Below are 14,928 nucleotides of genomic sequence, written 5' to 3'. Positions count from 1 at the left end.
GAATGACTGTTTCAGTGAAACCTTCCCATCCCAAGCACCTTCCACTCCGCTTCCCTAAATACAGGTGCTGCCAGTCCACACTTGCATTGCCGTGACATGTAAACTGATCACCTTTCCTCAGAGCAGATGTTTCTTCCCTATAATGCAACTGCTCACGCTGCACACTGCATACGACTCCTGTAGCCCATTCCTTCCTAGCAGTGCACCTACCAGAAGACCAAATGGAGGTGTGTCCTAAGCATCTATCTCTGCACCTACAGTCTCCTGAGGGTGCTTGGTGACAGGCCCATCAGGTTCCTATGCACCGCATTACAGAGCAAGCCCTAGTCTTCCATCATGTGATGGGTGCGTTTCGGGTCAGTGTAGAGCTCACGTGCCTTTGTCGGAGGCTATGCTGTCCTCTCCCAGTGAAAGGCTGGGCACAACTATTGTAATGGTCTATTTTTCAAACTCTGACAATATCTAACCAGTTAGCCTACCTGGAAGGTTTGCTGCATTTGTCAGAAGGACTAAAAAAGGACCCTTTCTAGGAAAACTGCAGGAACATCATGTTTTGCAATTTAGCCTTCACCTCTGAATGATTTCCTAGCTCCTGAAGGTCATCCCCCAAGTAGAGACTTCTTTTCACTGAGTCGGCAGGTCACTGTTATGTCCCATTCCCTAAACATAAAGTCTAACTTTACAAAAGTGGACTTTTCAGCATCTATCTCTGCCACCCCACAAACAGACCAAACCCCACAGACCTGGATTTTCTCACCATTCCCAGAAGTTGCAATTAGCTAAAACAGATGACAAATCCTTGGAGAGCCATGTACCTCCTCACCCAGACCACATGAAGCTAGCACACTTGCATTCTGTGACATTTAAAGAGCTCTCCCAGCCCAATATTTTATTCATTAAGTTTGTGTTTAAATATATATATATATATATATAAAAAAAAAATCAGTGTGTTATTTTCTAGGTGAAAACCACTCGCATATGACCAAAATAGTCAGCCAGGACAAAGGCTCAGACTGCCGAGGTCTCAACCCCCTGCGCAGAGCTCTTGCCAGAGAGACTACCTGAGATATTGTCAGAATCTAGCAGCTCAACAATGCTGTACGGAGAACAATCTTCCAAACCCAGCTTGCTGCAGAGCCAGCCACAGAAGCCCTTCTCCATATCTCTGACAGCATGCCACCAGTACCCAAAGGACCATGCTACCTGGGCCACAGCTGAGTACAGGCCTAGGGAAAAAGACACAACCATAATTATAATTGGGTAGAAGATGATCAAAAAGGGACAAAAGGTGATTTTGTGCCAGAAGGTCCTCTCTTCATTGTACACCAAGAAGATGTTGTACCATGTAATGGTTCCATAGTAGAATGAAACCACGAAGGACACTACAAAAATGATGGGGAGGCAGATGATGGTCCAGAGGACAATGTGGGGTCCTCTGTCCAGCCCAACATCACATTTCTTCTTCTTCTCAGGTAGGTCTTCTTTAGGAGGTTCCTTTGACTTAGCCAGTTCCTGCAGCTCTTTGTCCGTTAGTGTGACATGGATGTCCACCATCTGACCCTTCTTCTTTCCCCTGGTGATTGTTCCAGTCAAGGTGACATATCGGCTGTCTAAAGGCATGTTCCAGACACCTACGAACACAGATAAACTTATCTACATTAGATTTATTTTCTGTATGGAGTATTTTGTGTAGATCCCCAAAGACAATTAGATAGTGCGTATGGAGTTATAGTTAAATTAAAAAAAGATGGAATGCAGGAAGTAATGCAGTATAAAGAAGATTATCACAGAACAAAATGGAAGAAGAGCTAATGAGGGAGAAGACAGGAATTCCAGATGACAGAAGTCACAAGGGAGAAGACTCCAGCATCTGCACTGGGGACAGTATGTGAAGGGAAAGTGCTGCAGGAATATATGAGAAAGAGAAGAGACAGAGTAACTGAATACAAAATGGTATGCCTATTTTCTCTGGTACCCTCATAGATTTATTCCTGAACAGCGTGGACACTTGGGGTGAATTAGATAAATATGACTAAGACTCTTGTTCTGGAATAAGCACATCCACACATGGAGTTATATTTGAATAGCTAATATTTCACTTTACATTTGCATTGTATCTCAATGTAAATAAATTTTCAAAGTTTAGAAAATCCTTACAAGCTCTCATATAATTATATTTGCATTTTAAGGGATCAACAAAGGCACCAAACAGGAAAATGTTGGGATGTGTGTTAAAGTTACAAACAGACTGCCTTAGCTTCCAAGTGACATTGTTTTAGGATGGTCCCTGCAGTGGTACTGGCCATAGACTCTTCTGTGGGGCTAAAATATGCTTCCTCCTGGTCTTAATTCTGACTAGCTTGGAAGGAGGTCTTCAGAGGCTCCTAAAAGGAGGCTGAGCAGTTTGAAGTGGCCCACAAAAACAGGAAGGCAGCAGATAAGCCACGAGGATAGGAGTTGGGATGATGGGAGAATCTGGTGCGGCTGATGAACTAGGAGCATGCATTCACATTTAAGCCCCTCTCAGTCTGCACTGTTGACTCACAAGAAGCTTAGCCATCTTGTGCCTCCCACACTTCTTCCCTGCAAGGGTATCCAGGACAGACATCAGAAGTGAAAGTGGCTCCAAGATGCCCCACAGTGACCTTGCCAAATAATCCCTCTTAAAGAGGAAGCTGTGCTGAGAATATGCAAACAGAAGGCAATAGCAAATCCTATGTAATGGGTAAAACTCCCTATCACAGGTAGACCCACTAAATCCATCTGCTTCCATCCGTTCACTTAACAGGCAGTTGTTTTAGGCATGGACAGGGCCTTGATTATAGCATCATTGGCTTAAAGCATACTCAGCATTTTTCTGGATCAACCCCAACAAGCACATACATTTAAAACCAAGAGTCCAGCAATAACCAACCTCTGCAAAGAACTGCAAGAGACAGCCCAAATAGGCCTTTAATGCTTTTTATTTCAGAGTGTTTTCATGTATGAACTCAAGCTCTCCTTGCCTGCAGTCTTAGAGAGGGTTGGTCCCACAGTCACTTCCATTTGACCTTAGTGCATGCTGGCATCAAAAACAGTTTATGGAAAGTGGGTGTTCCCGGGAATACATACCATCTGCCATGGACTGACCCAGGAACTTGGAGCCTTCCTCAGAGCTCCTCTCCCCTCCTTCTTCATCTGCCTGTTCTTCTTCCACCTTATTCTCATTCTCTGACCGATACACTATTATTGACTCGGGACGGGACTCTCTCTTCTTCTTTTTCCTCCGGTCCATAGTGGCTTCCCCATCAAAGGTGACAGTGGTTGCCACAGCCCTTCTCATGGAGCCGTGGCGAGGGCTCTGGCTTCCAGACTTGCTCTCTTTCTGCATGGTCTCCTCCATCCCACTGCTGCTCTCAAGCACCTCACTTGGCATCTTGTAGCACTTGTTTCCAATCTAACAGCTCCTGCACTTAGAAGTCATTGTTTAGACATCGGTCCCATGGATGCTTTGTTTTGGTAAGATGTCCCACTGCTGATATCCAAACTATGCACTCCATTGCCAGCCTAAAATGAGAGAGAAGGCTGAATAAGTGTCTTTTTCTTACCAAGCAGAAAAAATTGCCGGAATTTTCCTATAAAGGGTTACTTCCAACTGGTTTAAATGTCATCTGAAGATCCTTATTACTGTCCTGAACATCAATTTTATTACACGGATACATGTTTTGTAATATCACCTAATCCTGATTCTGAGGCTCCAATTTTAATATAACAAACCAAAGCTACTGAAAAGGAAAGACTATTAACATTTATAAGAAGAGATTAAACAAGCACAGCTTACTGGGTGAATTTAACATTCCTCTGCAATGCTGGAAGCAAACAGAAGACAATAGTTTTGGCCCACATACATGAGAGTGAAGAAATGAAACCATAGACGAAAAAGAAGTTGACTGGTTTAAGGAACTGGCCTAGATTAGAGACAACTGCAACAGGAACAATGCGCTCAGCCTGCATTACAACAGCTGTATCGGTGCCAGCCTTTCTCATTTTGAGTGTCTTCTGATTTACTGCCCATTGCAAGGATATTACAAAAAGTAATCAAATGATGTCAAAATGAATGATGTTTCAGACCTTACCCTAGTATTACGTAGTGTTGCCAAACCTTAAAAATACAATATATACAGTGGATTTAAAGCAAAATTACTATTAAGATGACTTCACTGGGTAGGGAATTGGAAACCACAGCAAAGTCTTCTGATTGTGCAGGGAAAACAACCCAAATTTTCACAAATATTTGTAACAAATATAAGAGCTCAGTTTTTTACTCCTCATTCAAGCAAAATTAACAGCAATATCAAGTGACACTGTTATCTATAGGAAAGCTGCCTAAGTAAAAAACATATAATTAAACATGCATCGAGGCAGACAAATCCTGCTCCAGGAATGTGGAAGACGCAGGATTAATGGTTCTCAGATTTCATAACATTTAAGAAACTGACTGTGCCAAGTATTCATGAAGTATTTAGGTACAAATCTGAATACACTGAACATTTTAACAACTCTGAAGAGCTCTGTTGAACATTTACATGAACATTTATATTTAAAAGAATGCACGTGACCGGTAATTAAGCTTCTACCTAGCATGTGAGTCATCTCTTTAACAGGAAAATAAGAAACACAGTTATCATAATTTATAGCCTACACAATGCTGGGGAAATTGTTTTACTTGAACAGATGCTAGAAAAAAGATGAGCATTTTCAGATTTGGCAGTATGGTCCTGGTCTTCCCACAGATATAACATTTTGCTAGTTTGTTTTGAAATGTTTTGCAGAACTTTAGATCAACTATTTAGATTGACTATTTATGCCTCATACACTCACATTCACACACACACACAACTTTTAATTGTACAGTTGTCACTTCAACACCTAAGACTGTGGCCAGTTGGCTGTATGTGGCTTTGAAGAACTCAACAATTCAGATTCTTTTTTGCATCATAGAAAATAAATCTTCCCTGGTGATCAGAAAACACATAAAATGGAATTAAAAAAATCAAGATTTGGCATACCTCAGAAGTTGGACTACTTCTAAATCACTGGGCAGGGAATATCTCGGCTAGCTCTGCAGGATGGCTGGGAACAGACTGGTTAGATTGCCATCTCAGTTTATACCTGCCATGCAAAAATGTCTGCCTAAATTTGCAGACATACTGGAAATCAGCCCTATAAAATACTAAATTTACTGCAAATACTCTCCCTTCACTGCAGCATCAAGTGTTGCATTTTAGAACTACCTAGAAGCAACTCAGTTTAAATATTCCACTGTTGATCAAGGGAAGCAAGAACGGAGAGGGGCTGTGATGATGAATGCCCTGGTCTAGTGTAACAAATAAGCGTGGTTCGGTGTGGGGATTGTTCAAGATCACTGTTGTGCATTCTCCTCCCATTCCAAAGTCCAACCTCAACAGAGAATGGAGCAAAACCAAGAAGGGAATCTCATCACCTCCACCCCCGCAAAAAAGCACATAAATGAGCTGATGAGACGCAATTCCTCAATACTGTTCTTGTACCTCATCTGCCTGAGGAACGTGGCCTTTACATCTGTTTGGAAGCAGTGTGCAGATAGGCAGTTCTCCACAAACAATAATGTAAAAGAGGAATGGGATATGCAAGAAACCACAGTGAAATCTGATGCTTTGCTTTCTACTTCCTCCTTTTAACTCCAAAGCAAACCATCCACTGACTCCAAAGATAGCAAGCTCTGGGTCTTAACGTGTTGACGTTGGCAGGACTCCAGGATCTCTTCACATCCACTGGAATTCACATAAGCTTTCATTCAGTGTTTTTTAAAAACGCCTTTATGGGGAAATGAAATAAATTTATTCTATTAATGGAATAAACTCAGTCTTTGTAGTAAATTCATCCACGAGGTACAATAGGGTCTAACATTTTTCTCTGAGAATCGGCAATAAAAATTCATTCATGAAACCCTAAAATCACCTGACTGAGCCTAATGAGTCCCTGAGACAACAGCGAGATTCCCCTCCCAGAGGTGATGAAAAGAAAATGGGCCTGGAGCCACAGAGAAGCCAAAAGCATCACTGCTGGGATGATCTACTAAAAGTCTGGAGACACAGAAGTTGATTTGGGATTAGATTCCCAAAGTCCCTGGCTGTAGTTCCATGCTCAGTCCCTACTGCCTTGAAAAGGGGATGACTTGCCAGTAACATTTAAAATAACACAAAGCTACAGGCAAAGATTTGTGGTTGGGCTTTTTTTTCTTAGAAGTTTATCCAACTGTGACCTTGGTTAAACTCACAGTAGATGACAAGCTGATGTCAGTTCTTGGTGTGATGCCAAAGCCTAAAGGACTATGTCAACCTTGACTATGTGAGGAGGAGCAAGGTGATCTTACTTTTGAATCTGGCACAGATAGGATTGCTACTGGAAATCTGTGTCCAGTTCTTCTGCTCACCGGGCAGGCAGGATGCTGATTAATGACCAGAAGATGCCTATGATACCTGAATTATTTTGCTATGTCTGATGTTCCCACCCCCGCTACAGCAGCTATTGCCACTGTGAGTTACCACCAGGACTAGAAAGAAACACCTCAACAACAGGGTTATCAACTGGTAGCAGCTCAGTTTCTTCTTCTCTTGCTCCTGAGCTAAGAGGGGAGGGAATGGGCAATGGGGGCAAGCCGCTAAGACACACCATTGCTGTGGCTGGGTCAGAGCCCTTGGGATAAGGAAGTGAAGGAGCCCAGATTATTCCGTTTAAGGCACAAGGAGGTAAAATCTGATGTCAGTCTGTCTACATCAGAAACAAAAACATGGTGAAGAAGATCCCTTTGATCCAGCAGAGGAGGATGCAGTAAGATAAAAAGCTGAAAAACAGAAATATAGGGCAGTTGTTAGGTAGGTGTTTTAATAAAGTGGGTAGGTGTCACTGGATATACATCATGGAGGGCTGTGGAGTGCTTCCAAATCTGGACTGGGTATCTTGGCAGCAGTTTGATCACCAGTGCTTGACCAGAATAGGTGTTAATGTGGGCTTGTATTAGGGAGCAGTCAGACTGAAAGATCACAAAGATCCCTCCTGATCTTAAGCCTGTTTTCACAGTAGATGTTTATTCTTTTCTCATCTGTTTCTGCCAATGGAGCAGCTGGGATACACTCTGCCACCTGGTCCAGACCTTCTGAACACAGCACTTCGAAACACCACCATCAGCCCCACATCCCACAGAGGTGCTGGTGAATCAAACGGGTTCACACCCCAGTCCCATTTTTCCTAGGAATATTTTCTCCGTAGTTGTGAACAAAAAATGGGCTCTTGCAGAAATCACAGTAGTGTACACAAAGTTTATTTTCTCTCTCTTCCTTTTCTTTACATCCTGTAAGAATAAGGTCAGCCCTCAGCACTACACAGCTGTCCACAGCACCAACTCTTTCAGCCATACACCGAGATCTTCACCCCTTAAAAGCCTTGCTGTGGAGCTGAAGCATGACAATTGCTGTGCATCTAATATTAGTGATGTCTCCCACGTGGGAGCACAGGGGCAGACAGTAATCTAATAACTGTCCATGGGAGGGAAGGAAAAGAAATGGTCAAATTTCAGGGATAGCAGGGAGCAGTTTATTAGCCAAACAATTTGTTATTAATCTCCATGTGGAAAACAGATGGAGAACACTGGGGAGGCAACTCTGCAAAAACACTCTGTAGAGGAATTTTTAGAAGCACAGTCTTCTGTTACTATGCAGGAAAGCTACTGCTGCCTACGCTTCCCATGACAGCATTAATCTTTGACACACAAAACAGGAGCCTAAAAGCTTGGCCTTGCACCATTTAGGTCAAAGGAATTTTTTTCCATTGGTTTTCAGGGCTTGAACCTGCTACTAACAGAAGAGAAATTATCTGGTTTGAATGCAGACAGGAAGGAAGAGCCTTCCCGCAAGCTAATAAAATCCTTGATCTTACATCCCTGCTACAGCACAAGTAACCTTTTATGACTGTTCAGAGCAGACATGAGAGGAAAAAATGTAGACGGTAAGCAGTGAGGAGCATCAATTTTTATTTTTATAGTCACATAAAATGTACAACACATAAGAACTGGCACTGTGTCTTCACTCACATCATGCAGGGGTTATCTGCAGAAACAAAAAACCACCTGGGCTGTGAGTTACCCAGGATGGGGAAAAGATACGGGGAAATTTACCCCAGAGACCTACCTTGAGCGAGAGGTCCCCAGCCACGGATCCTCCTTTGCCTGTTCCTTTTACTCCACAGCCTCCCCATTCCCAATCCCTTCTCCACCCAACCCACCTCTGATTTTGAGCATGTGCATGTATATGTTTCTGAGGATGCATGTTACCCAAAGGAGTATTTCCAATCACTAGTATTTTTAAAGGGGTTATCTGCTGGCAGATTGTACACATGAAAAATAGATGGTATCAGATGCATCCAGCTGTTCAGGACAGATCTGTTACCAGTGAATCATGTTATGACAAAATGCAGTGGTCTAATGCAAGACATGCAGCCCCAGACCCTACAAAAACATGTGGCAAGATCTATGTAAGAAAGCACGTTTAATTCAGACCTTATGCTGGGAGAGGGCCAAATGGTAGGGCTCCCTCAACAGCTTCGGATCTGTTTTAGATACCTAAATGACTCCACATGATCTTTCACATATGCATCCTCACCATACCCTGCTGAAACAGAGGACAACGTCTGTCTCCACTTCATGGTGAAATAGCTCAAACTAGATTACACAAGTTACTTGAATCTAGCAAATAGTCAAGGCTGTGATGAATGACACGTTAGAAGGCAAGGCAAGAACAGCCCCTCCCTATCAGTACTAGCATCTGTGCAGCTTGTGGTGAGCTCGACAGGGGGATTTATCTCACTGAAAATAACCCTTTTGCATTTTAAAAGAAAATAAAATGTTATTTTCAGCCAGATGGATTCCCTCATCAGGTTCACTGTGCAGCTACCCCTAGCGGAAAAAATGCCTAAGGAAGGGGAGAAAAACTACCCCTCATAGCAGTAGCCCATTGCGAGGCGGCATTAAGCGTCTGTATAACAATAGCAAGAGGCACAAAGAGAAACATCCGCCTATGCCATCCCAGCAAAGTAGGAGAAAGCAAACAGCAAAGCTCAGATTACACCTGTCTTTGCCTCCCTGCTTAATCCACAAGCTTCAAAACACTTTCATTTCTTGGAGAGAGAGACAAGAAAAATGACCATGCTCTGGGTGTGCATCCGAGCAGGAGCAGACCTCGTTCTGGATTGTCAAAAGCGGAGGATGGCACTGAGCACCAGAGCAGAGGGGATAATGCAGTAAGATGACTCATGCTACCAAAAATTTTATAGGTGTTTGCTAGTGGAGCCCCCTGCCCCGTGCCTTCCCCTCAGGAGCAGAGGGTGCTTAAAGCTCAAGCTAAAGGCAAAGAGAGGAGTGGCCAAGTGACACAATCTCTGTAGGCAAGCGCCGACAGACCCAAGTTTGCCCGGTCCTTCCGATTTATCACTGGCACATGGCTCCTACCTGTTGGCAGGTGGCATTAGTGCCAGCACTGCCCCACGCTAAGGCTGCTGAGCAGCTTCTGGACCAATCCCGCTGGCACCATAAGCTGGACCTGCATTGGCCAGCATGGGTTGACCACCACTGAAGCTGCAGCTGCAGCAAGACTAGACTTGCTTGGGTGTGGATTAAGGGCTTGCTGGCTCCTGGTGCCATGCTGGGCGGCTCAGGCCCCCTGCTCTCCCTGCCGTCCTTCCATGAGACACCCAAATGCTTGCTGACAGTATTCTATGGATACAGCCAAAACAACAAAAAAAAGTAGTGAAGAGAGGCGTTCCAAGGTATCACTAAATTGTTTCTGGATGACATTTCCAAAGGATTTTTTTAAAAGTCAAAGACATTTTACAGAGTATCTGTTTTATGAATCGGTTCTTTTTATTTTCCTCTGCTGTTCCGTAACTTTTCTAAATGTCACAGAATAATACCTGCTGTGTAGATCAGTATTACTGAAGGCTGGAAAACAGCATACAAGAATAGCTGCGCATTTTTATTTCATATTAAATGAAATGCCTAATCGATTTTCTTGCATACCAACTTTTTCAAAATCCCCAAACTGTACTGTTATACCTTTTTTAAGAATGAAAGACTGAAGTGCTGTCTCTCTGTTTGTCCCCACTTCTTTGTCCAGACTGCTAGAAGAAAGAAACATTGAGACAAAGGACTCAAAGCTTCCCACTGTCTCCACAGTGATGAGATCTGTTTCTTTATGTTTATTATACTATGCTAAAAATGTCAATGAATGGCACATGCACATTAGCCTTCAAAGAGAACCAAGGCTTTAAAAGGAGAATGACTTGGAAATGGAGGTTGATTTTAAATCCTCAAAACAATGCAAGTGGTTTAGATAGGAATCTTGAATAAACTTAACAGACGTCCCTAAATCTTGTAGGAAAAAAATCTCAACGATAAAGTGGAGACATGCTCTCTCTGTTCCCCTGCTCTACCCCTCACTTCTGCATTTGCCAAAGCAGATCATCCTGCATCCTGAAACAGCAGGTGCCCATTGTAATTCCTACCCCATCCACCATGTCACTGCTGGGTTACAAGGTACCACAGCAACAGATGAACCAAGTGGGTCCCACCAACTCGAGCCCAGCATCCTGCTTCCACAGCAATGTCCTTAGGCTGGGATCAGGTGTAGCATCTGTTTTTATTGGTATAGTACCTGATCCATCCTCAGTTTGAAGCCTTTATATTAAAGGGAATTGGAAGATGCACTAGGAGCTTGCTCCACACATCAAACTGGTGTTGTGCTTCCTCTAAGCATCCAAGCAGATGCCTAGAAAAAAGTAACAATGGAGCAAACATGTAGTGCATGAAAACAGAGTTTTGAGCCCTCACCTCCCTTTCCAGAGTGCAGAGAAAACACCTTCTACTCAGTGTATACCCACACACATATGCAAGTAAGAAACACTGGGAGTTGCTATGTCTGAAGACTGCAGAGCCATGAAGCACCAGTAGTGGGTGTGAAGCACTCGCGCTAACACAAGACAGCATAGTCCTAGCTAGCTAGACACCTGGCTGGCAGGTGGTTATTTCAGTGAAGGATTGCAAGACCTCCATTTCCTTTCCTTAGGAAATCATGCAGCGCTCTTGCCAGGATGTTTTAATACACGCTGGACTCTTGCCTGATCTTTACAATAACTAAAAACTAGGACCTGTGTTAGCACCTCAGGCTTTTTTTCCTTCCCTTCTTACTCAGAAGATCTCCAACCATCTCGGTTTCCTTTGCTTTCCTGCCCTGCTCTGTGCTGGCAAGATGAAGCACCCAAGTGCTTTACTCAGACAAAATGAGGAGAGACCAGACAGAAATACCTGCAATTAGAGAGAATCATAGAATCGTAGAATCATTAAGGTTGGAAAAGACCTCTAAGATCATCGAGTCCAACCGTCAACCCAACACCACCATACCGACTACACCATGTCCCTAAGCACCTCATCTACATGTCTTTGAAATACTTCCAGGGATGGTGACTCCACCACTTCCCTGGGCAGCCTGTTCCAAGGCCTGACCACTCTTTCAGTAAAGAAATTTCTCCTAATGTCCAGTCTAAACCTCCCTTGGTGCAACTTGAGTCCATTTCCTCTCGTCCTATCACTTGTTACTTGGGAGAAGAGACCAACATCCACACTGCCGGCTCATGTTCAGCCGGCTGTCAATCAGCACCCCCAGGTCCTTTTCCTCTGGGCAGCTTTCCAGCCACTCTTCCCCAAGCCTGTAGCATTGCACAGGGTTGTTGTGGCTGAAGTGCAGGACCCGGCACTTGGCCTTGTTGAACCTCATACAGTTGGCCTTGCCCCATCGATCCAGCCTGTCCAGGTCCCTCTGCAGAGCCTTCCTACCCTCCAGCAGATCAACACTCCCGCCCAACTTGGTGTCGTCTGCAAACTGACTGAGGGAGCACTCGATCCCCTCATCCAGATCATTGATAAAGATATTGAACAGGACCGGCCCCAGTACTGAGCCCTGGGGAACACCGCTCGTGACCGGCCGCCAACTGGATTTAACGCCATTCACCACAACTCTCTGGGCTCGGCCGTCCAGCCAGTTTTTTACCCAGTGAAGAGTGCACCTGTCTAAGCCATGAGCCGCCAGCTTCTCTAGGAGAATGCTGTGGGAGACAGTGTCAAAGCTTTACTGAAGTCCAGGTACACCACATCCACTGCCTTTCCCTCATCCACGAGGCGGGTCACCTGGTCATAGAAGGAGATCAGGTTGGTCAAGCAGGACCTGCCTTCCATGAACCCGTGCTGGCTGGGCCTGATCCCCTGGTTGTCCCGGACATGGCTCGTGAGCGCCCTCAAGACGAACGGCTCCATAATCTTCCCCGGCACCGAGGTCAGGCTGACCGGCCTGTAGTTCCCTGGATCCTCCCTCCGGCCCTTCTTGTAGACAGGCGTCACATTGGCAAGCCTCCAGTCGTCCGGGACCTCCCCAGTTAACCAGGACTGCTGGTAAATGATGGAGAGCGGCTCGGCAAGCTCCTCTGCGAGCTCCCTCAGTACCCTCGGGTGGATCCCCGAGAGCAAGAAGTTGCAGCCATGCAGCCCAATGGAAAACACAGTCAATTGTAAATCCAGTCTGGAAAGGATTATCTGAAAAATACCGACACCAAACTACATCCTGTGTTTTTTATTTGGGTAAGATATTTGGGGGTTTCACATCAGAGCTTTCTCCGAGTTACACCCAGCTATGGCCTAGGAGTTGCTGAAGAGCCAAACTGCACAGACAGAGAACTGGAAGATTCCCCTGGGAGTGATTCAGGATTGCTTAATGCATTGCACAGTAAATATAATCTAAGATATTTAGACAGTATCTCCAGCAGTAGGAATTAGTTGGCTCATGGGACTCTCGATTGGATACAAGTGCAGATACAGATCCAAGATGCCAGGGTATTAAAAATGCAGCACTTTCAATTGCAGACAAGTGAATGCTTCAGTAGCATTAGTATGGTATTAGCGAGGTGTGTGATTATTTAGAAAATCTTGCTATGTACCGGTTTCAAACTGTTTGATGCTGATATTCTACATCTTGCGGCTCTACGAACTCTGCTTTGAGTAGGGTGTCTGTCTTCGGTATCTCCTGTATTTTTTTAGTCACTGGAATGAAATTCCTAGGGATAATGATGAAAGGTTGTAAAATCCTGGTTATCTCCTAATTAGACTGGAATCCCCTGAGATACCACTGAGAGTAAAGTACCTTTCCAGAGGGAAAGTCCTAAAGAGATGAATCGACCAGAGAGCCCAACCATCAGCTGGGGCTGACCAGGAGGCGTTCTGATATGGAAACCAGAAGCCATGAAACAGAAAGGCTCTCACTTGCTGGTGAGAGATGATGAAAGGAAAAACAGCCACAGGAGAGAATGCACAGACTGGAGGTGAAAATAGCACAGATTTCCAAAGAGACCTTTTGCGTAATCCCACAGAAAGGTCCAGAGAGGTAAGGAAACAGAAATTCATACCGGTTTTCATTTGGTTTTGGCTCAATCCAGGCATTTCTTGTAATAGGTATGGGGGGGAAGAAATTATTGTTGTTACGCTTCATGCAATTTGGCATCCCAGGAGAAGAAAGATATGAACCTGGAGCATCCATAAGAATGGGGTTCTGGGAAAGCAGAGGCTGCTGGAGTGCAAGCCTCATTTTTTCTGAAGGCTAACTAGCAGAAACCCTCTGTCAGAAATCGTCTTTGACCTTAAAAGTTTTATTTCTGCACTGAGATGCTTTTCATTAAATCTCCTCTGCTCTCACTTCCTTGTGAGACTGCTGGCTCCAGGGATACCTCTCCAGTGTTTGGATCCCACGGAGGTTTCTCTCCTATTTGGAGCCATCTGTTTTCTCACATCAGGTTGGTATTTCACAACACTGAGACCTTTCCCCTTGCCAACATGGATTACAAGATATGGGAGGCACAGACCCCCTGAAGGACAGCAGGCTATAGGGAATTACTAAGGCAGTACATACCGCTGCCAGGATTTTTAAAGCATGGCAGCGTACCGGACTGGCAGATGTCATCAGCTGAATGGCTGAGCCATAGGCTGGCAAAGCACAAAATCAGCTTTTGACAAAAGTAGCCTTTTCTGAAAACGCAGAGTTTCCTATTCATCTCAACAAATTGAACTAGTTTATTCAAAGCCAAGACACAATCTGGGATCTGTAAAAACAGGAAATCTAGCTTTTCCTCTTCAATCTATAAATAAAAAAGTAAATGTTGAAGAATGACGTGCTAATCCCACAACTCTGAAGGACCTGACAACTGTAAAAAAACTACTGGTGAATTCTTTTTCCTAAATGTGTCATTTTTATTTTTGAATGGTTAATGTTTTAAGTGATAGATATACCAAGGAAAAAAAACATTTCAGATGGTTTTTAACTTCAAAAAATGAAAATGAAGACTCCGAGGCTTTAAATGCAGATTTATTTTCTTCCAATGCAAGCTGACACATACTGAAAAAATAAAGAAATAAAAAATCAGCTGTCTAATCAGACACTATTTCCTAACACATAAAAATTAAGAATCTGAACATTAAGTTTATAGAATAACATAAATATGTAAGAAGAGCCTTCTGCTTATTGAATTTACCCCGATGGCTGCATGTAGTGACAGACAACATGTTTTAATGCTACTAATAAAAGAAAATGAACATTCCTTTGCGAATAAGAAAGTACAAGCATAGGAGCAGATTAAAATTGATTTCAGTTAATAAGATTTTCTTCTTTTCAGTTTAAATAATTTTGAATTTCAACCACTGGAGTAAAATCGATTCACACAAAGGTACACTTTGAACCCTTTGTTCAAATATAGCCCACACGACAGTGAATAGAAGCTATTGCCTTGCTGAAAATATCTGTGAGCATTGGTTATCTCAGC

General features: G+C 43.7%; 1 protein-coding gene across 1 annotated transcript; it reads right to left on the bottom strand.

Moving 5' to 3' along the window:
• Nucleotides 1-1,008: 1,008 nt before the first annotated feature.
• TMEM169 (transmembrane protein 169) lies at nt 1,009-3,466 on the bottom strand. Its single transcript, XM_075153926.1, has 2 exons — nt 3,112-3,466; nt 1,009-1,631 (listed from the first exon to the last, which is right to left on the bottom strand). Exons 1-2 carry the CDS (start codon nt 3,413-3,415, stop codon nt 1,009-1,011), a joined length of 927 nt encoding a protein of 308 aa, XP_075010027.1. The 5' UTR covers nt 3,416-3,466.
• Between the last annotated feature and the right edge of the window lie 11,462 nt (nt 3,467-14,928).

This window comes from Calonectris borealis, chromosome 6, assembly GCF_964195595.1.
Source record: "Calonectris borealis chromosome 6, bCalBor7.hap1.2, whole genome shotgun sequence".
Classification (NCBI taxonomy): domain Eukaryota; kingdom Metazoa; phylum Chordata; class Aves; order Procellariiformes; family Procellariidae; genus Calonectris; species Calonectris borealis.
This window is presented reverse-complemented; position numbering and strand designations above follow the sequence as displayed.